We start from the raw sequence: 23,988 nt of genomic DNA on the forward strand, positions 1-23,988 counted from the left end.
GGGATGATTTGGATCTTGGCTACAGAGGCATCATGGCAGCACGCGCTGCTCAGGGTCTTCCTAATGCTTCCTTTCAGGTGGGAGGGGGCGCCACAAGGTGAGGCAGTAGGCAGCCCCGCTCTGGTGTCTCCTCTCCACCCTCCTGGTATCTGTTTCCTAACTGCCTCCTATGGGCTGGAATTCCCAATGACATTGACAAGGTGGTGTCTCCTCTCCACCCTCCTGGTATCTCTGTTTCCTAACTGCCTCCTATGGGCTGGAATTCCCAATGACATTGACAAGGATTCGTGGATCAAGATACATACATAAATTCTGGACGTTCACAGTCACCATAGCAGATGTCTTTGGAGCTAGACGTTAAACACAGGCCAGATAGCCACACTACACCCCTGAGCTACTCACCCATAGCTCTCCTTTTCGTTTTCTTTTCTCCTCATTCAGTCTTGACCCGATACAGAAGTCATAAATACGGGAGCTGAGTGTGGTGGTGCACACCTTTAATTCCAGCACTTGAGAGGTAGATCCCTGTGAGGTCAAGGCCAACCTGATCTACAAAGGGGGTTCCAAGACAGCCTAGAGCTTTATGACAGACCTTGTCACAAAGGAGAAGCAGTAGTGTCATGATCAGGACTGAAGCATGGCTAGTTCCAAAGTCAAAACAAAACAAAACAAAAATCAAACTGTAACTGTATCTTAGACCCATCGTCAGAATTCCTACAGATCTCATGGGGCAGGTTGTGTGTCCTTATCTAGCAATACTGAGGGTAAGTATTCAGGGGTTAAGACAGCTAGCTGTTCTTGCAGAGGACCACAATTTTGTTCCCAGCACCCACATCCCACCTCAAATAACCTACAACTTCCTGTAACTCCAGTTCCAGGATATGCATGCAAGTGCCCTCTTTGTGGGCATTTTGGATCATTTTGCAAGCATCCAAACACTTATGTCCAAACATACATTTGCATAAGCACACACACACACACACACACACACACACACACACATACACTCGGAGGGGGGGAGTTGGGGGCAGGGGACAGGTATAAATTCAGCCAGGGCTGAGGATACAGTTCAATAGTCTCCAGTCTAGGTAGCCCTGGGTTCTAGTCTCAGCACCATAAAAAAATGGGACACACCAGGGAGATTAAGACAAGAGGATCCGGAAGTTCAAAGTTGTTCTGTTACATAATGAGTTCAAAGCCAGCCCTAGATTCATGAAACTCTGGCTCAAACCACAATAGATGCAGCTGTGTGGTCTATTGTTTACAATGTCCCCCTAGTCACCCCACCTCCTACAAATGGGGGACACAGGAGAAGAACCTCTTGCCCATCACTATAGCCAGAAGTCTGGACCAACATGACAACGGAACCCAGTGTGCCTACAGGTGAAAACCTCCGGGCCCAGATGGAGGAGGAGGAACATGGAAGAGTGAAAATGAAGGATGGGGCTATCCGATGATGTTAATTCAAGCCTGCATTGGCCCAAGCGAAGAGGTCACACCGGTGCTCAGCTCACTCATGCCGGAAGACTGAAAAGGCAAAGGCTCACCTTGCTGAGGTCACTCCTGGCCCTGGAGTCTGTCAAGTCAAGCAGAAAACTGCACATGTGAGTGGCCTCTACTGGGAGATGTTCCCACATGACACATGGCTGAGCTTACTGGGCTAGTTACTACTGACCTGCTTCTGGAAATGTGCCACTGGCTCTGTACTGCTGCACTCTTGCTACAAGAAAACCTGGAGGCAAACTCGAGAGATGGCCTAGGGTATAATACAAGGCATGTGTGGCTTTTGTCCCAGGTTTCGTCATGGCTGTCTGAACACCCACAGAATCAGCAGTGAGTGTCTTTCATTCGATACACCTGAGCTTATTACAGGGAGAAATTCAGAACTCCCAAAGCCCTCTCCCTCCGCAACTGAAAAACTGAAAAAGAAAAAAAGAATACCAGGAAATAATACAGCACTGGGGATCAAGATTATAAACTATTTTTCTATTTCCTACTACCCTGAATTTTACAATTAGTTAGTTATTTTATCAGACTGGCTATAATTGTTGACTTTAAATTGTATTTAAAATGCTTCTTTTACAATACAACAAGCTTGAAGACACCAGGAGGGCTTTTTGAAAATGTGCCACTGAGCTGTGCATGGCGACAAACATCTATATAGCATTTTCTAGGCTGAGGCGGGAGGGCTGTGAGTGTGAGAGCGGTATGAATTGCACCATCTAGGCCATCAGGAGCTACAAAACAAGACCCTACCTGAAGAAAAGATAGAAGATAGATAGATAGATAGATAGATAGATAGATAGATAGATAGATAGATACATACATACATACATACATACATACATACATACATACATACATATGTAGAAAGAAAGATAGATAAATAGATGATAGATAGATAGATAGATAGATAGGTAGATAGATACATACATACATACATACGTAGAAAGAAAGATAGATAAATAGATGATAGATAGATAGATAGATGATAGATAGATAGATAGATAGATAGATAGATAGATAGATAGATGATAGGTAGGTAGGTAGGTAGGTAGGTAGCAGACAGACAGATTGATTAAGAGCTAGGCATGATAGTACATTCTGAAATCCCAGCTCTCAGGAAATGAATCCGGTCATATCAGGAGTCCATAGTCATCCTCAGCCATATAGTATTCTCAAGACTAGCCTAGGCTACAAGAGACTCTGTCTAAAACAAAGAGTGCCACTAGACTAACCATCCCCTGTCTGTCTGCATTTTCTCATTATTGTGACAGATCCTGCGAAGGCCAGGATTTGACACATTTGTTTCACTGCTGTAGCAAACTACTCACAGCAGGGTAGTGTTAGTTTTTAAACATTCACATTTCCTGCACATTTCTGATGGTCCAAGGGCTCACACCCGCAGAATCCAAAGGTAGCAGCGTCTCACAACAGGGAGAGATGAAGACCTAGGGCCTGTTTTTGTGCCTCTCTTTCTGAAACAGCAACCAGGATTCAATCACGGGGGCCACTATGAAACTGACCTGCGTACCTCATTAGACTATACCCAAACTGGGCCAGCAGACAAATTCTTTTACCATAGTTGAAAAGGGGGGTGACGGAAGTTGTTATCTTTCTCATTCCTTCCCTCTGCCTCATCATTTCATGGCTGAACTCACTAACCAGGAACAGCAACACAGCAAAACAGCAAACAGCTGTGGTCAGACCTCAAGGCCGAGGAGAGGCTCTAGGCCAGGAATAAGCTGGATGGTGCAATGGGCTTCGATCAGAGACAGGCCCTACAAAGAGCCTGCTGCTTTAGAGGTACCAGAGTCAGTTAGGGGCTGAGCAAGATTTCAGGTCACAGGTCTGAGACTCAGCTTGCAAGCCACCATGACTTGTCTGGTCACCTCATTTATTTTTAAATCTACTCTTCAGATCAGATCTGAACATGAATCTTGGTCCTGTCCGAGAATGCACAGGAAGCAGAGAAAGCTCCCCACCATCTGACTAAGAACAAAAACTCTTTGAGGGGGTCTCCAGAGAAATACCCCAAGGTCTTTTTCTTATCCCTGTTTTCTACCAACAGCCTTAGCTATGCACAGACATATCTAGTACTGTTAAACTGTGTAACTTAACTCAAAAAAAAAAAAAAAATCCATAAACACAACTGAAAACATCTGGAATCAATATTGTCCCACTATTTATTTATGTATTTATTTATTTGGTATAAGGGATTGAACCTATCCCCTAATGCCTGCTAAGCAGGCCCTCTACCACTGAACTACACCACCAGCTCAATACTGCCTCTAGAACTGACTGACACATGGCAGCCATTGGGAACATGGGGTGGGGGCGGGAGGGCAGGCCCTTGTCTTGACATCTCTTTTCAACAGCTCAAAGCATCTGTATCTTTTCTCCTTTCTCCCACTGGAAAGGCCAGGTTTGGTTTTTCACTCTGTATTCCTGAGAGAGGTTTTAAACCTCTCCTCAGAGAGAAGGAACCCTCCTCCATATCTAAAGTTGTTGGGGCCCCCAAGATAATTAAAACCTATATTCTCCTTCCCACCGCAAGCACAGCACATGGTAAGTCACACACAGCTTCGGTCTGAAAGCGGAGATCATAAGGCAACAACGGTGCCAGGACAACCTCTCTGTCTACCTCAAGCTCTTTCGACACACAGCAGCCCAGCAACCATGTCCAGCATCTAAACACCTGCTCTAGAGTTGGCAGCTTACTCACTAGGGTCAGGAAGAAAATTCCCCACTGGCAGCTTAGCCGTTCAGGCGCCTTAATGAAAAAGGAGCACACCAGAAGCAACCATCAGTGACTAGCCTAGCAACTGGGGGATACAGTATCTGGGAGGAACAACCTGGAGGGGGTGGGATTTATCACTGGTTACTCTACCCCACACTCAACCTGGTTTCCTGTAATTGGCTGAGCACATAACCACATGGAAACTCCAGAAATACCAACTCCCACAGAGGAACCTAGCCAGCCTAAATCAGCCCTCGGGGCTCCATCACCACGTATCAATTTCCACAAACTATTTTAATCTAGAAACCACATCTATAGGCAAAGGCAGGCTGCCTCTTCTGGGGGAGTCCACCTAAGCCATCACTGTCACCCCCACAAAGCTGTGCTTCCCACACATTCTCCCACCCAAACTGGCTCAGCAGCTTCCCCTGCCTCATGAATTCCCATCTCGCACAAGCTACTCCCCCACACCTACACCTTCTTAAGCATGAGAGGTCAGTAGCACAGAACTGTAAAGAACTCAGCATTAGAACAAGTACATATAGTTCATATGTGCCTTGTTCTTGTTAGACCAGGAACAAGTTAATCTCTCCTACCCAGCCTCTTCTCCCACGAAGCCTACCCCACGGGTTTGTCATGAGGATTAACAATGATCATGTATTTAAGACACTTAGCATTACTTGGCACAAAATAAGACTCACTCCCAGCCTCAAGGGATTATGGGACTGGTAGAAGCCTTCCCTTCTTAACCTTATCCTGAGTTGACTGCTCACATTGTACACTAACCATTCACAATGCCTTTGCATGGATCTGTTGCTTGGTGTTAAGAGGGATGAGTTTCTTCTTCTCTACCACACAGAGCAGGGCCCACGCTGAATAGTCAACTATATAAAGAATAACTGAGTAGAATCTGATTGAGCAGAAGTCTGGATGAACAAATTCACCCTGCTCCCTGCAAACTGCCTGACGTTTGAAGCAAATCTTCCTCCAACTGTCAGAGAATCAAGATAAACATATCAAAGCTCTATACCTGCAAACTGCCAAGCAGCTAGGCCAGCACCCCAGAGTTACCGTAACACATCAGGTTTGACAGAATTGGTAGGAACCATTTCCAAAGGTCAGATGTAGAGCAAACAAAAATCTTACTCTCCAGTAGCTAGCCTACGAGCCTGTGAGCAGCTGATTTAACATAGGGATGTCCCCATAGAAAGGGGTGCAGGATAGCTCAGTGAGAGGTGGTCTAGAGCGTTATAGTTAGGATTGTGTTCAAGGGAGACAAAGAAATTCTTCTCTGTTCTCCAGAAAGACAGGCTGCAGTTCTGCACAGCCCAACTTACTTGTCCCTTCTTAGCTTTCTCTCTCCTTTCACAAGGTACACCCTGGGAGACATGGCGTTGCCTAATTTTTAATTTTTCTCTCAGAATTCAGGAGGCCATAGAGAGACCCTGATACTTGGTATGTAATTTTTTTTTTTCAAACCCTTACCACAACCATTTCCGACCAAGAGATCTGAGGACATATGCATTTATTAATTCTTTTCTTCCTGTTTTATTGTTGGTGGTGGTTTGTGGCAGTACTAATTCAAAAAGCTTGTCCCATTAAGTTATTCATTGCTTAGAACCCACACATGTCACCCACTGAGCTGATTTCACTGTGTATACGAAGATAGGAAAGTCAGCTGTGACAATCACTTGTAATCTCAGCATCTGGGAGTAGAGGCAGGAAGAGTGACAGTCCAAGACCAAGCTTGGATCCATGAGACCCTGACTAAAAAAATAAATACGTGAGTGGATGAGCAAATAAAATGACCTAGTCTCGAGGATTTTGTTATAGCAACAGTACAACAGCCATTCACTTCCATTTTCAATAGATTTGGTCTTGTAAAATTCAGTTCTCTCTTTTTAAAAAAAAAAAGGCAGATTAATGAATATATAAAGTTGATGATCCAATTGGGGGATTGGGAGCTAAAGATTAAGGCTGTGGGAGAGTCTGTCTCTCTGTCTCTCTCTCTCTCTCTCTCTCTCTCTCTCTCTCTCTCTCTCTCTCTCTCTCTCTCTCTGTGTGTGTGTGTGTGTGTGTGTGTGCGCGCGCGCGCGCGCGTGTGCACGCACACACATGTGTCTGTACAGAAGGTGTTTTAAAACTAACTATGGAGATGTGTCTACACATCTATCACTATAATAACTGAATTAAACACCTCTTTTCCATCCTGGTACTGAACACTTTTTCCCACAGGGCCCAGTCCTTCTTCTGAGACTACTCTACTACTGAGCTAGATTCTGAGCTTCAAACCCAGTAGGATTTGGAGGTTGTGTGGTATCTAAACCATATTTTAATAAATCTACCTTATAAACCTCAGCTCTGGACCTACCTCCCCCCCAACCCTGAAAATTTCTCAAACTTGTGAATAAGGAAAATTTCAGAAAGAGGAAATGAATTTACTCATCACTGGTATTTCATCAATGAACATCTATGGGTCACCACAAGAGGGAAGGTTGTGAACACACAGGATAGAAAAGTCCACAGTTGTGTTGTTTTGTTTGAGTTTGGCTCTGATTTTGTATTGGTCATTTTGTGTGTTTAGGATACAGCATCAATTATCCCATTCTGGTCTCAAATTCACCATGTAAGCAAGCATATATACATTCCCAGCTCAGTCTGCCTTTTGTACATATACGGTTGGCCTTCTATATCTCCAAATTTCGGTACCTCCAGACCCAATGGATAGAAAGAATCTAGAAAAACTATACCAAACACGTGTAGACTTTATTTTAGACTAGATCTCACTATATAGCCCAGGCTGGCCCTGCTTCACTGTTCATCCTGTTTCCGCATCCTTAGTGCACAGACTACAGATATGCACCTCTATGCACATACACAACACAGACTTCAGGTCCCTATCCTTGTTCGCTAAGTAACACAGTGTAGCAATTCTTCAGATAGCATTTGCATCATGCTAAGCGTTAGAAGATACCTAGAGATCATTTAAAGTGTATGAGAAAACGGGCCATCGAGATGGATCAGTGGACAAAGACACTTGCTACTGAGTCTAAAGACTTGAATTCAGTTCCTGGGTTCTGCATGGTCTGAGAGAATCAATTCCTGATGGTTACCCTCTGACCTCCACATGTACATGCACACACACACACATACATACACACACACACACACACACACACACGGTGAAAAAGTACATCTGTGGGAAAATATGTATGAGTTACAAGCAAATAATATGCCACTTTCTACAAGGAACTTGGTGACCTCAGAAAGACCTGGAACCAACCTCCATGGATACCAGGGCATGAGAAAATACGTGTTTTCTTCCAACCCAATAAACTAGAACATTAAAGAACTTAAGCTATACTCAGGAGGTAAAATAAACTTTTTAATACCATCCTCCCCACTTCAACAGAAAAAAATATCCTACTGTACCTTTAAATAACACTCAAAACATCAATAACACCTCCTTACAGTTCCTCAGCTCCACCGGCCTCTGTTAGCCAGCAGTGCAAGACTCTCTCCATTTGTTCTTCTGTATCTGTGGCAGATTGCCAATGCCTCTTGCAGGGTCTCTCAGATTTGAGGAAGAAGTACCCAAGTCATGATTTAGTGTGAGATTAGCCTCCACCAATCCCCCCTTCCTGGTGCTCTGTGGAAAAGGAAACAGGGTGGAGTGTTGGAAAAGAAAGACCTGCTGACCCCGAGGTCCATAACTGGGAGAAGCTGCACAGCCATTGCAGACAGGAAAGACATTCTGTAGTGAATCAATGGGAGAAGCCGGGAAGACTCAGGAGGGTCACCTCCTCCTTATCCCAGCCCAGGCCCTCAGTACCTCCACAAAGATACATCACATGCTTCTTTCTTTTGATTTGGGCCATACTGTTCCCAGAGTTCATCATGTGCACCGACCTCAAACACATCTTACTGTTGCCTTTTTTCTTCTATCTGCATTTGTCATAATTGAGCCTCTCCCTCCCCCAGCCTTCTCCTGTGTCCCCAAGCTTGCCTTTCCTCGTACAATCACTACAGATGACATAGGGTGAGTCTTCCAATGGCTCCATCTCTTCAGTGTGAATGAAAGTTGCGTGTCTCAACTCCTTTTGTTATGTGGTTAGTTGGTTTGGATTTAGTTTGGTTTTGTTTCATTTAGGTTTGGGGTTTTGAAGAGGTCAATCTTTTCATGTAACCTTCACGCATCTCAGACTCCAAGACTCTTCCTCTTCTTCTTCCCTAGTTCTAGAACTACAAGCAAGTGCCGCACAGCACTGTTTATTTATTTTATTTTGGAAGTGTGGGAGGCACTTTTTTTTCTTGTACTAGTGTTCTACCATGACTAGCTTCCACCTCCTGTCCCCTTCATACCCCGGATACCCTTCTCAGGGTCACACTAACTGGTGCCACACTTGAGCTCTTGGATCCACTCAATAAATGCTTCCTAAATGAAAATGAACAAAAGTGAACCAATAGGGTGAATGAATTCTCATTAAAGTGATTCGTGTGCCTTAGTTACCACCAACAACAATGATAGCAAGGCCACCCCCCCCCACAACAGTCCAAACATCTGCTAATGTCATACCCCGAGTCCAGAACTAAATGGAGGGAACATGGTATACATGAGTGGTGAGGACTCCATTCCATCATGGGCAACTTCCTGAAGCATCGTGCTCTCGCAGGCAGACACACACACACACACACACACACACACACACACACACACACACACACACGGGCATGTGCCTCCAAGGCTTGGGGAATTACCCTGTGAACTTCATGCCAGGTCTTGGATGTGGACAGCAAACATCTCCCTAGCAAAACTAGAGCTGGCATAGTGACAGAGCGATGCCTCTGTGGTGTAGCAGAAAACGTAAATAGTTCACTTCTACACAGGCAACATGGACCTGTACCGGGATCTTAGTGTAAGAAAAATGACAAAAAGTGAAATGGAATTTGGAAATCCATGTGGAGGCTCCATTTAAACTTCTATCGCTAGTCTTCTGCCACCTCCACCTGTACAATGGAATTATATAGTACTATCTACCTAATTCCAAATTCCATCCTCAGGGTGAAGCACTCACCACACACAACAGTCTGCGCACAGTAAGGGCTCAAGAAATACTGATGACACTGTATTGGGCATTTTGCTGTGAGGACCAAGAGATGAAACGCAGCATGAGCCTATGTCAAACACACCAAGTAATAGAAAGTCCCTAGTCCTGGGCTGTGGAGACAAATCCGCCAGCCCTGGTGCCCTGGCAGTGTCTGAAGATGCCAAGGTGACGCGATAAGCTCCAGCTTTGGTCCCGGAAGTTTCCACCAGAATGCCCAAGGGCCCTAGACGGCCCTGGGGAGGGGCGAGAGGTTCAGGGGAAGACAGCTGGAGAGAAACGGGAACCTACCTGCTCTCACTGCACTCCTTCCGCTCCCTCACCCTCAGCCACTTGCGGAGCAGAAAGCGTTTTCGGCGCGGGGACGCGCTGGGTGTGGAGCAGTTGGACCACGGGGTGTCCTCGTCGCTGGAGGGCGTAATCTCAATGGACGGCAGTTGCAGGAACTCCTTGCCGGGGGCAAAGACGCCGGGTAGGTCCGGGGCTACCAGCCCCGCCTCCAGGCTCTGCTCCTGCACGTTCTTCATCCGGCGCATCTTAAAGCGCCGGCGGCGGAGCGTGGGGGTGGACGAGCTGGACCACACTGCGCTGCCCTCGGGCGCGCCCTGGGGCTCTGGCACCTGCAGAGCGGGTAGCTGCAGGTTCTCCATCATGTTGGCTGCCGGCATCGGGGTTCCTGGCCGCTGCCGGATGCCCTCCGCCTGCCGCCTGGCTGGAGGCTCCCTCTCTCGGCTCCCTACCCTGGGGCCCGTGGCACTATCCCCTCTCACGTTCAGCAAGCGGCTGGAGCCTGCCAGTAGATCAAGTTCCTTTTCCTGGAGCGCAGGCGAGGAGGGGACTGAAGGGGACGCCGCCTCCTGCGGTCTAGAACTTTAAGAAGCGCGCTTCCTCGCGCAGTCGGACGAGGGAGAGGCGACCCGGGACGCAGTGGCAGTCGCCTGCCAAGCCTTGTCGCTTGCTACCCGGCTGTCCCCCTGGGGCTCCCCTTCGCGTGCCCGAGTGTTTGTCTTCCGCTGCGCCCGCACGCTCGCTCGCTCTGCCGGTGTCTCTGCCTTAGCGGGACTCGGCGGCCCCGGACCCCAGGGAGCTGCGCAGCAAACTCTCAGCGGTTTGCGTTCAGCAGACTGCTTTGGGGAGCCGGCTTGGCGCTGCTGGAGAGTGGAGGGCTGGAAGAAGAGGCGGTGGTAGGAGGGAGAGGAGAGAGAGAGAGAGAGAGAAAGCAAGGGAGACACTAGATAAAAACAAAAAAGGGTGGAGGAGGTGGAGCTGGGGGCTGAGGAGGGGGTGGGTTGCTATCCTGAAAGGACACGCACAGGCAGCGACAGCCGTGTAACTGTACACGGAATCCCTTGGGGAGGGACTATACCTCCGAGTCAAGGCTGCGCCAATCAGCCTAATGAAATAGGAGCACAATCCAAACTTTCTCAGGGCAACGATTGGCTAAGCAGCTCGGGTTAGCGAACTCCCTGCTTTTTTTCCTGGGGGAGGGGAATCAATGGATTTAGCCCTCCCTCTCAGACCACCCAAGATACAGGGTTGAGGGAAAACTGGGTGACTTTTCAGCCAAATCTCTCCCCTCCTAAGAAATGTGTATTCTCTGAGTTGTTTGGAGTGCTGACCAGGAAGACAGGGCATAGCTAGAAGGCAAATGAAAAGTTCCTGGAGGCTGCTTCCAAAATGGCAAGCTGGGAAGAAAAGACAGTTCTGTAGAATACACTGAGGACACCAGACACCACACAAAGAAAAGACAGACGATAGGGTGGAAAGACACAGGACAGACGGAACCAGTAAGGGAAAGATACTGGATATGTGTGTGACCTGGCCAAAACTATAGCCCCTTCTAAGTGAAAGGAAAAGAGGCCGAGAGAGGGAAGATGGTGCACCCTCAGAGACTCCAGGGAGTCAAGTGGACATTCCTGAGACTGTTTAAGGCTGCTTCAGTTTGCTGGGGAATAGACTAGGTCACACCATTTACAATGACCCCAGACTTCTAAATAGAAATATGGACTAGTCCTGCCGAGTATATATCAGTGTGTTTTATCACCGCTGTGCTAGAGGCTGGTGTACACTAAGAGATGGGACACAGAGGTCATCTGCTTTAGGAAGACATTCTTTGTTGAACTGAGCTGGGGTACAGGCGTAACACTCAACGACCCCACCCAAACCCCACAACAAGGTCCACAATCTCCCCCAGTCTTTTTGCTGCTGCTGTTAGTCTATTTTCCCTTTGGAGGAATTTAAAAAAAAAAATCACATCCCTAAAGGTCCTAAGAATACACTTCAAGCCCGGTGCTGTTGGTGGTGCACACCATTAGTTCTAGCACTCGAGAGGTAGAGGCAGGCAGATCTCCATGAGTTTGAGGCCAGCCTGGTCTACAGAGGGAGCTCAAGCATGGTGAGGGCTAGGCAGAGAGGGAAAAAGTACACTTTAAAAATAGCATATATCCCAACAGGTCAATAAGACATCTGAAGCAACAGCTGTCTGTCATGCCCTGCATTGACACATGGGGGAGCTTAAGACATCCTGACATTACACAACCTCCTTGAGGAGGGGATGGGATGAGGAAAGGAAGTGTATTTGGGGAAGGGCCAAGGCCCGGTTCACCCTAAGCAATTCCAGAGTATCAGTCCCTTTTCTGACCCTTCACATCCGGATGCTGGCTTGAACAGGCATGATTCGGTCTATTCTGGTGGCAGAGAAAGGAGAAACCTCTCGTCATCAGGTGTCAGGCCTGGCAAAGAACTGGAAAGCTCTTCCGGCTTGGACCAGGAGACTGGACTGAGTCTCAACTTCAGAATCAGTCAGTGATCTACATAGTTTGTTCACTGTCTAAGATCTTCTTCATGGAGAACACTTGGCAGGAGGATCTGACAGCTTCCCAAAGAACCTGCCTCTTAGGTGGGCTGTTAATATAAGAGATCAGACTCCCCCAAGTTCAAGGAAAGCAGGGCATCACCAGTTGTTTGGAGGACAAAAACAGACAAATAATTTGAAGAAAGAAAGGGTAACACACACACACACACACACACACACACACACACACACACATACACACACACACGCCATAGGCCTTCTGAATCTAAATGCATAGTTTCAAAATGAAGAAGGGTCACAACTTCTTCCTCCCATGTACTTCAGACAGATGTTCCACTCACAAGTCTGGACCTAAAATCCTCTAATATTTTATTTAAGCTTCAGGCACAGAAGAAGTGGTCGAGAATTATCGATTATATTTCCTCTGGCCTAAGGGAAAACTTTAGCCATACCAAATCTAAAAATGTTCTCACTTACAGATCCCTCATCCCTGCCTGATCTTGTCTTCTACTTTCCCCCTGTAGTCTCATTTTTCCCCTTAAAGCTTTAACCTTTTCACCCATCAAATCCCTAATCAAATTAGAGTTCAAGTTTATCCTCACTTACAAAGCAAGTCTGAGGCAAGCCTGAGCTAGAAGAACTCTCTCTCTCTCTCTCTCTCTCTCTCTCTCTCTCTCTCTCTCCCATCCACCACAGCTGTTTTTATTTACTTTGGAACACATGTTACTACCCTCTTCCTGCAATCACAAAAGTGGGGCAGAGCGGCAGAAACTTATCCAAGGACTCCCATGAATGCCAATGACTGATAGGACAAGGCCAGAATCAGACCTTCTGAAACCAAGGTAGAGGCCAGCAAAATCACAGAACATGCACCAACCCAAGAAAATAGTTCCCTGACCCTTCTGGACCGCAGCTGTTCAGTTGCAACAGCTGTGTTACAAGTAGGCAAAAGAAGCACAGATTGGAGTGGGGGGGGGGTGGCAGGTCCCAAAACAGGTGATGGAGGCTGTCATGACCAAAGAGTGCCTACAACTCCCTTTCAGATTTGTGCCCTCCCCTTTCTCCATTCCCCGGCTCTCCTGTTAGCTCTAATAACACCTCAGTTCTCTGGGAAACTGACCTCATCTCTTTGTGTTGGGGGTGGAATAGGGGGTTGCAGACAGGTGGTGTTCAGAATGTCCCAACCCCCAACTTCCAACCCCACATCTAGGCCTCCAACTCCAAATGAATGGATCTCATATTACCAAGCGACTGTTGTTTATTCCCAGCCGTGCAGGCTCTCCTTTCCTATCGACACAAGACACCCAACACCTGTCTACTACTTCTGGAGACTTGCAATGCCTTAGTGTATTATGCAGAAAACCTAACTAACAGCTTTGGGAGAGCTATCTCCTGAGCACACACTGAGATGCATAAGCTGTGAAAACATGTGGTTCCCCCACCAACCCAATAGGCAGAGACTGTCCCACCCAGCATCACCGCAGTGCATGGGCAAGAGCAGACTAGGGATACATGAGTGGAGTTTGCAGCTTGCAGGAAAGCTGGGGATGTGGACAGAAATGTAGCAGCAGATGCTGTGACAGTGAACAGATCCCCCCCCCCTTTTTTTTATCAGTGCTTTGTCCAAAAGGCAGTGTGAGGACTCATGTTCAATGACATTTTCCCAAGGCTAAGGCTGTAAAGACTGGAATGCATGGCCAAGACTATTAGGAGTGGATGTCTCCTTAGGCCTTTAGAAGTAACTGGAGCCCAGTTACAGGCTGTGGGGGGGGGGGGGCAGATTGTCCTTAAAGTCCCATAGCTACCCTACCAGTCTGAGTATCCGTGACTCAGGTTTGCCCGTTTAAAACAAAAGCAATTTGGCAGGCACTTGGCTCATTCCTATAATCCCAATTCCAGGCCCCCTGGGGGTACTGAGACAGGAGAATTCATAGTTCATGTCCAGCCTGACCTATAAAGCAAGATCCTAGCTCAAGAATTAATTAATTGAAATGATTGGCTTATGACCCAAACAAAAATTTGTCTGGAATGACTGTTCCTGGCTGTAGGCATTTTGATCACTGACTTCCCTGAGGTCTACAAACTGCTTCAATACCTTGCCCAGTGAACTAGAAACCTAGAGGCCAGTCATTAGGTAACAGTGAGGCAGGAACAAGGTCTAAAAGGTATGAGGATAAAAGGAAAATGGAGAGAATCGCTTGAATTTACTTTTCATATGTGTCTTTTATTTTCTGAATTCTCCCTTGGCCTCCCACTCCTTGGCGGAGCTAACCGGTTGCTTAGGAAGAATAGGAAAGGGGCAGACACGGTTCAGTGTGTGATGTTGCATGCCAGCAAACCTGACCACCTGAGTTCTTTCCATTCTATCCCCCGGGAACCTACAGAGTAGCAGAAGAGAACTCAGTCCTCCAAGTTGGCTTCTGACATCCATTTGGCCAACGCATACACAAGCACTCACTCGTGCAAATAAAGTTTGTTTTTTGTTTTGTTTTGTTTTTAAGTAAGAAAGAACCATGCTAAATATATGGGGCTGGGGGAGGAGGGTAAACTAGGAAGCCAACTCTTGCTAAATACAATCTAAATAAACCACAGTTGACTAGCCACCACATCTAGCCCCTCCTGAGGAAAAAGAAGAAAGTGCTCCAAGATCTTGATGGAAACTCTTCCATCCAGGGCCTGCTCTCAGCCTTGGGGAATGCACTTTGGCAGAGGCTTGCTTCCACCAGCCTTCACCAGAGCCTGGGTGATCTCTAAGGCCACCTGGTCATTCTGGGAGAAGGGCAGCCACCAGATAAGCCCTCTGGTTTCATAGCTCTTCAGAGAGCATTTTGCATAACATTTGGCTGTCCTTGCCTGTGACGCTGTAATATCAAAGCACAAGCAAATGCCATCCCCTCTTGTCTCGTAAGTCTTACAAGGACAATCTTTGTGCAAAGCAAGGCTCGAAATAACTTCCTAAGGTCACCCCATCTACCCCTGGCTGGTCTCACCATGCTGTGTGTAAGTAATTCAACTGCACTCCTCAGAAGCAACATAGAGCACCCCCTCAGGAACACTGAGTACAGCCCTGCTAGTAAAGACTTTGTTTTTCAGTCACTCATTATCTGGTTGGATATTGTCATTCACCACCTGTTTACTCAAGGTTTTGAGTAGCAGCTTTCTCCTGGCGTGCTCATGAACCCTGGGATCACGGCAACCAGTTAGAACGGAGCTTGGCAAGTGATAAGCATTCTGTTACCCCAGCCTTTGTTGTGTCTGACTGCATTTTATCATTCCCTTGTTAGAAACCAGGACTATTCATGTTGGTCTTCCACTCGGTTTAATTTGACAAGTAGCTGTTAAAAAAGAGTGCTGTCTACACTCCTTGCTGAGAGCTGCAGACAGAGCAAGAGAAATCCGATAGTTTGTGCGCTGGGCCCCACTATACAAGTCCTAGAGAATCCTATGCAGATGAGATGTGCAGGGAAAGATTAGAATACTTTAGCCAGAGGGAAATAGGTAGTCCAGACAGGATCCATGGAGGAAATGGTATTTCAGACTCTGGGAGTAGGACATGGAGTTGAACCCCTGTGACCATGGCGCTCGGAAGGCCGCAGAAGAATTGCTCTGTGTTGAAGGCCAACTTGAGCTAGTGACTTCTAAGCCAGCTTAGGCTACAGAGTGAGACATTGTCTTAAAAAATAAAATAAACAGAAAAATAAGACAGACTTTGAGTAAGAAGGCACTGAGGAGTACAAATGGTGTTTTATAAAGTTAGGGGGTAGGTTAGAACAGATGGATCGGTGTCCTGGGAGATGAAGGGAGACAAACTCACTATGGTGAGTGCTGTGTTCATGTTGGATTTCATTCTTTAAACCAAAGGATGCAATCCAAATAGCTCTTCTTGCTTGTTTGAGTTTTCCTTGTTTGGGTGATTTTTTTTGTTTTTTTTGTTTGTTTGTTTGTTTGTTTGTTTTGTTTGTTTGTTTGTGGAAAGAATGACATTAGTGACCTATTACTGACTGTATTTGGGAAATATTAACTCTGATAATACTTTGAAGTACATCTTAGAAAAGCAAAGGTACAGCGCACTGGACCAATTAGGAGAATGTCAGCTGGTCAAAATTTGGGGTAGTGATCTGAATGGCCGAAATATGAATGAAAAGTATCTGAGACGGGAATAAGGATGGAATGAGAGAGGCTGAGGGACGAAAATGGGGTGTGTGGAAGACTGGTTCAGAGACACAGGATGCAAGCAAACCGAGAATGAGCCGTGACTTGGAAGTCACGTGAAGAGGAGAATCAACATCACTTGCCTGGCTATGGCAGGCCAGACACCATGAGAAGTATTTCACACCCAAAGCCCCGTGGGATGCGCCCAGTGACCCTAGAAAATGGCTCTCAAAACCCCCATATTAGAATGTCAAGAGGATTATACATGGTTACTTGCCCAAGTTCAAGAGACTTGTGAGTGGGGGGTGGGGATAGATTTAAGGTGGGATCTCTCTACAGCTCCTGCTTTGTGTCCCCAAAGACTGAGACCGTTCCTTCACCTTTGATAATTAGGTCTCTCGTGACCCCTGAGGCAACAACCACCCTGGAGAGGCAAAAAAATGATATTGCTGTTGGTTGGAGGGTAAATACATAGGATAAATGGCTAGACTGCATAATTAGGATGTCCTTTCAAGAAATGGGTGAAAGACAGTTCATTTACAAATTATTCCTTTTAGTCTGTGTTTGTTTGATAAGAAGATCTTGCTCTGTAGCAGGCCTTGAATTCACACCCTCCTGCCTTCATCTTTTCTAGAGCTTGAAGTTCTTTAGTGAGAAATCAAGTGTGTAGGGGGCGGGGCAGTCGTGGTTTGTGTTTGGCTGTTGCTGCCCTTTTAATTTGTGTGTGTTTTATTGCAGAGAGATGCCGTGTTTCAAGGGAACAAAATGTAACTGCATGATTATGCCATTTAAGATGGAGTTCTGCTTAAACCCGCTAAGAAAATTGAAGCTTGGTGGTGTACCTGGTAATAAAACAAATCAATCAAAAAAAAGGCATTTAATATTCCCAGACTCTCAGCACATCTAATAGTAGGTACTGTAAAGAGTTTTCAAAAGTTTGTATAGGAAAGTACTCATTTTTTTTCCTAAAAATATTTCTTTTGAAAGCTCATCTCCGATGACTCTGGCTTCAGATCTGGAGGAGGGGCGGGGGCGGGGGCGGGGCATTAAAAAGCCAGTCTTAAAAGAAGGAAAGGAAAATGTGCTTAAATAGAAATAGGTGCCAAAAGTCATGTGAACACACTGCAGAGAGATCCCAATGCGAAGATGGTTCAAGAGGAAGCAGTGTGTAGCCCTGGGCTGCAGATAATCAGAGATTTCCAGGTGAATGAAAAGGTGTGTTTCCAGGAAAGACACCCAAGCAGACAAAAAGGGCATGTTCTAGATTTTAAAAGAACACCTTTTTTTTTTTTTTTTTTTGGCACCTGATGACGTTTTTTTAGCTTTGTGAGGGTGAAAGAGGGTGAAAGGGGAGACTCGTCTTCCGTCTTCCGTAATCTTAAGCACTCTATTTCCATGGTGCTAAGAAAAGCCCAGAGGTTAGACTGCGATTTGAAACCATTCTCCTGATTACAGAATCCCAGGACAGTGGAACAGAGGTCCCAGTGATCTCCCTCAGGCACCGAGTCATCAGCCTCTCTCATTCTGTTCAGAAGAAAACGAAGGGGGGGGGGGAAGTTCTACAAAGCATAAACAAAGCTAACTTTATGCATAGAGGGTTTTGCAAGCCCCTTAAAGGTCAGAGGTGCCAGGTTAACTTGTTCAAAGAGAAGACTCTTAAGCATCTGAGCAACCGACCCTTTGCTAGTGGGCACTCACTCAAGCTGTTCCTTAACCCATGAAACAGTAGCCACTCTTCACAGGTAGGCAAGTCAAGACCTGAGACTACTTGGGTGTCATGCTTCAACCACTGGTAGAGTTGAACAGAATTCTCCCAATGCTTTATCCTGAGATGGGACACTGAAATCAGACAAGTAAACACAGAGACAGGGGCCTGGCTTGCTCTGTTGGCAAATGATGCTACATCTGTCTGCCAAGCACGAGGGTCATTCATCTTTACATACCAAGGCCAACCCAAAAGAAAAAAAAGTTACTTTGTTACAACACAGGAAGAAGTCGAAGAGAGCTGGGCTCAACAGATGATTTCCATAGTAGGCTTTTGTAACGCAACCCTGGACTCAGTTCCCACAACACCATGACTCATTTCTCTCTCTGCAAGCCACAAAACTAGAGGGAGTAATATGAAAAGAATTCGATCCAGTGCAAGTCTGCATTGGCTGTGGCCCTCTCTGTCTGTCAGCTGGTTCTCCTTTCCTCCTTTTCAGGAATATTCCCTATATATCCCCTATGGAGGCTTACTGCCCTAGAGCTGTCCTGAAGGCAGGCATGATACCCTCCTCCCAAGTCGTCTCCTGGCTGTTAGGACAGAACCACTGTGCCCAAACTTGGCATTGGTGCCAGTGACTGGTTGGGATTTTGCAGTCTGGAACTGAGACTTGGGTAGGTGGAAAATGCAGTCACTGGAGCTGGAGTTCTCAGGATCTCCGGACTGTAAAGAATTGCTTTAAGCGTTAAGTGGCCTAAGTCAGATTCAGTTCCAGAGGATCTCCTCAGTGAAGGAGTGTGAGACCAGTCTGGGCCTTGGGAGGAAAACCCAAAACAAAAAGCAAACAAGCAAACTAAAAACAGGGAAAGAAACGGACGAACAAGATAGGTTTAAAAAACATTTTGCATACTGGGGAGAAAACCCCATGGGAGAGAGATCTTGTCAGAAATGGATGCAGCAGCCCTGGGTTCAATTCCCACAGCCACAAAAGAAGTTGTGTTAAATAACTTTTAATACAAAATATGTTTTTAAAAAGAATGTATTAAATTGCTCCTTTAGGTAGGTGAAATCTGCGGTTAGCAGCCTGACTAAAGCACACTCTATTGAATAGCACAGCGTCCACACTTTAAGGGAATTACATCACTAAATGCATCCCGGACTTGAGGGTACGTATACAGGATAAAGGAAACCTCACTTCCTCTTCCCTTAGCCACTCCCCAAGTGAAGCAAGTACCTTTGGGAGATGTTAATTCTATCCAAATAGTTGGACTCTTTTTCTTCTTTGTTTTGTATTTGAGACATGGTTTACTACTAATAGTGGCTGGCTTAGGTAGACGTAGTAGACCTAAGTAGACGTATATAGACGTGGGCTGACTATGTAGACCAGGCTTGTCTGGAACTCAGAGATCAGCCAGCTTGTGCCACCCCAGTGCTGGGATTAAAACTCAATGCTGCTATGCCCAGCACAGTTGGACACTTTTATGGACAGATTTCTCTTAGGTGATAAATGATAGAAAGAACGTTAGCTATTCACTACGCTGTTCACCTTCCTTCCACCCTGCCTCACAGATTCATGATGAGAAACTTAGGCACTGGCAAGGGAAATATTGGACACAGTGGTCACAAAGCTGAGGCCGGAAACTTCTGTGTGGCCATCAAAGGTCTTTGGCGCAAACTCTACATTCAGTTACTTAGTTACATTAGTTACATCCAGTACTGCTTTCTGAAGTAGGATTTTTGACTTCAAAAATAAATTTAAAATGAATTGCACAGAAGAGTCCCTAACAGTCAGACAGTCTTTATGCACAAGCATCGAATTCCCTATGAGCCCACAGAGAGCATGGAGTAAACCAAACCCCACGCGCTGTGGGAGAGTTAATCCCCATGTTCAAGTGTTTCTCGTTGCACAAAGGATTTAACAGGACGATTATCTGTTTTCAGGAAGACTCCTTACTTGCATGACTAGACTGCCTTTATGCAGGAAATTCTTCTAATGCATTTTCGTTTTTGAAACTGTGCACATCCCACAACATGCATTAGGAGGTCAGAGGTCAATTCGTTCTTTTTCTCCACTATGTGAGTTCACGGCATTGAAATCAGTTCTTCAGGCCTGGCAGAAAGTGCCTTTGCCCAGTGAGCCATCTCTCTGTTCCCCACAATGCACTTTAAATATTAATTGATATTATATTATCAATGCATATATATTTATATTTAATATTATACAACCTTGCAGGAACAATACGACTTAATAAAAGTCATCAGTCAATTACTAACTTACATGTTCTACCATGTGAGTTTAAAATGAATGTGGGACACTTAGATCTTAGATTAATAGTCCACCAGATGTAAGTTAGAAATATTTCACTGTCCTAAAAATACTTAGATTCACCCTACAGATTCTGGATCCAAGCACTGTATATTCTCACTTAAGCCATGTGTCACACCTATGAGTTAAATGTCACTCCCCCCTCAGCCCAACACATTTTTAAAATAATGAAACAGAGGCCTGGGGAAATTAAGACCTTTATACATAAAGATGTGATTCAAATCTGAGTATTCTCAGCTCAAGCCAGTGTTTTCTTTCCACCCTTGTCAGTCTGTTGCAATGTTATAAAATCTGTATTCCCAGCTGCTTTTCGAACTGGTTCTCCTTGCCATTTATTTTCGTGAATATTTCTCCAACTTGGTAAACAAATGAATATTTAGAGTTGTAATTCTGCAAGTGGATACGCGCTGTTCTCCTGTTTAATCTAGGCAGTCTCTATTAGTTCCTTCAGTAAAAACAGACCACAAAGTTAATATTAATTTCTCCAAGCGTTCATATTGAATTCTGAATATTAAAAAAGAAAAAGAAGAATGTACTGCCCCAAATGTACAGCAGAACTCCTTTGCCAGAATTCCCAATGGAATTTCAGAACTCCATAGCAGTCAGAAGCAATTTTTAGGCCATATTCAGACCACAGAAGCAACTTCGTTTGTCATTAATTATGTAAAAGTAAGACTAATTATGTCTCCAACACCTCTTACCTGTTACGAAACCTGCTCATAGGTCTGCGGTAAGATGGCAGGGCTGGATGAGTCCTGCGCTTCAACGTCTCTGCTACGGACTGGCTTGCCAACTGGACTCTCCACAGAGGGACTCCAAGTGCAGACAGGAGAAACCCTCGCTTTAAATGAAGCCTGCTATCTTCCAGTGGAATGGCTTAGTTAAACACTGGAGGACCTTCAAACACCGCTTCTCTGCGGTCTTCGGATTTGCCCTCCACAGGTAGATAACCTTTTTCCGGCATGTAGTCTGACAGTGGCTTAAATCTTGATAGTCAGAGCAAAGTCTCCTTTTGTGAAAGCTGGTTCACATGATCTCATTCCGTGCAAGTGTGCCTTCTCTGCGGGCTGGACCTTGGACTTTGGACCCTAGAACCTAGACATTAGTTTCTAATCCCCACCATGAGGAAATTCCCCAGTTTGACCACAACAACAGCTAGTCAGCACTCACCAGTCCTGTGTGAGCATCAGGACTCACCAGGATGCTAACTACAGAGGCTCCTGTCTTGGTTCCTTCCGCCCTGCCTACCACCCAGAGAAATCCCCCTCCTTCCTTCAGGAACCAGATGTTTTGATGAAAAAGTCGTAAGACCCCACCCACAGAGACCGTGGCGTGCAGAGGGAGCATGCCGGAAGCTATCTCACTGTTGGGTGACCTCTGAGCCACTTTCCAGGTCTAAGGTTCTACACAACTCCATAGGTCAGAAGGTTCTGTCACAAGCCAGAGGCTTGCCTGCCTTTGTCCTTCCAGCTGTTCTTCTGAACAGCCTCATCTTTTTTTGTTCTGAGAACATCTTCTGTACCTATTAGAATCAATCACTATAGTAGAACAGCATCTCAGAGCACTCAATCTGATGATACCCCTTCCCACCCCACCGTTATCTACCTTATATCCTGGTTCTTACTGTTGCCAGGTACTCAGAATCCAACCTTGGGCTCCATCCCTCAGCCTCATACCACCGAAAGCACTGCACTCAGCTGTGCCTCCAGCTCTGTCATTTCTGTTGCACTGTCATTTCTCACCTCCCTTACACTATACCTGGCATGCTAGCAGGATTTTGGTCCGATTTCTTTCTTAGTCTGTGACTGGCGAACCAACTGCTTCAACCCTGGCATTATGAAGAAATGAAGGCTGGGTCTGCAAGGGGAATGGGAAGCAAAGTTGGGAGGATTAAAGAGGTGTCCACAGGTGTTGTTCCTCTGTCTCAAACACTGTAAACAGTGCTCTTATTCTGAAGAAAAATAAAACTTTTAGAGAGATGAAAATTGAATCTATCTTGTACCTGGGCCCTGCAGTTTCCCCAGGAGCAGCCCTGACTATGGCCACCATTTCTTTTGGGCTGCAGAGCCTCCCACAGCTCCCACCATGTAGGATGTCTCAAGAGGAGAGACTTCAGGCCGGAATGCTCTTTAACCAGGACACTCATTTCTGATTAACTAAAAGCTTAAGTCTCAGGTGAGGGTGTTTGGACTATGGAGCTTTGGGGAGAGATTAAAGGAAGGAATGGAATGTGCTTGGAAGCAGCTGATTGTTTCTCAACTCTTAAGGAAACTTTCTGAACTGAAGTTACCGATTGCATTCTCTTATCGATAAGGGATGTTACTTATCTTGTCTGAGAGACAAGATTTCATCCCAGGGTCTCCCAGATGTCTCCAGATAAGCAACTATACCAGAACTCCCCACTAGGAAGTCAAGAGGTGGGACTCATCAGCCTCCCAAACACCACCTTGGTCTCCCCCCTGCCCCCCACCATCCTGATACAAAGGAGTCCTGCCAGCACCGATCCTTATGAATGCATTAAGCCACCACTAGAATCTCCCTAAGTTTGCTTACTTGATTTTCCAAATAGCAAAGTGCCTTCAAAGAGCCCAGTCTCCACATTTTATAGATAAGGCAAGCCTTTGGGTGCAACTCTACGGCTGCCTTTGTTCTTTAATTAGGACTTCATTTAAAGACGGGTTTCATCTGCTGATGATCAAGGTGTTCCCTGATACACAGTGCCACATGCCTTCCAAATCATAAATAAACTTCACTTTAAGCTTAGTATGAAATGTACAGACGTCACGTGCTTTTAAAAAGCCAAACTGTGTCATCTTGCCTGCTTCTGCTTTATTGGCAGAGCGCCCTCAGGTCCTACAGCAGGACTACAACCTCAAAGTGGCTGGCTTTCTATTTCACCAAGTACCTTGAGGGGTTTGGTGTTTGGAGCCGATTTGGGGAACAGTTTGCTTGTTGTCTGAGAACAATGTCACGGGGGAGAACATGATTACCCAGTTCTACAGTGAGGGTGGGAAAAACGATTTTATTTACAATAACACAATCGGCAGGACATGAAAGTCTAAGGGGGGACTAGCATGAGGCACAAAGAGATCTAAAGGGAGGGGAGGAGGGAACAGAGTGTGTAACAATACGAGTGGCAGGGAAGCTGGAAGAGGGGCTATCTGTGGGGGAGGAGGAGACCAGCAAGTGGGGGGAGGATGAACAGTAGTGGGGCAGGAGGGCAAAAACAGACTAGGGTGGGATATGTGCATGAAAACATCACCATACAACAACCCAGCACTTGGAGTTAGGGGAGACGCTTCAGTGAGTAAGCACTTCCAATGCAGGTATGAAGAACTGAGTTTGAATCGCCAGAACTCATATAAAGCTGGGCCCTTCCTACACCAAGATGGAAATCAAAGACGGGAGGCTCACAGAACTCTCAAGTTCCAGCTACTGCATGGGCAGTGGCCAGGATTAACTCCCAAGGTGTTTCTTTAACCCTCACATGAATGCGGTGGGACACACACTTGTACTCACACATGCAAATATGCAGACACACATCATACACATACATACCCCCACAAAGAGACGGGGAATGGAGATAAAGAGAATTAAAAAATAAAGAAACCCATTCCTTTTCTTCCCCCTCAGGTAGGATTTCAC

At 45.9% G+C, this 23,988-nt stretch overlaps 1 protein-coding gene across 1 annotated transcript in view; it reads right to left on the reverse strand.

The window, feature by feature from the left end:
- GRAMD1B (GRAM domain containing 1B) overlaps nt 1-10,530 on the reverse strand; it is a gene marked incomplete at its 3' end in the record, with an annotated part of 42,057 nt that extends 31,527 nt beyond the window's left edge. The window contains exon 1 of the mRNA XM_080930578.1: nt 9,637-10,530. Coding sequence (XP_080786704.1) covers nt 9,637-10,013 — 377 coding nt within the window. The 5' untranslated portion in view covers nt 10,014-10,530. The remainder of the gene's footprint in view (nt 1-9,636) is intronic.
- Between the last annotated feature and the right edge of the window lie 13,458 nt (nt 10,531-23,988).

Source organism: Micromys minutus, assembly GCF_963924665.1.
Source record: "Micromys minutus genome assembly, chromosome: 16".
Lineage (NCBI taxonomy): Eukaryota > Metazoa > Chordata > Mammalia > Rodentia > Muridae > Micromys > Micromys minutus.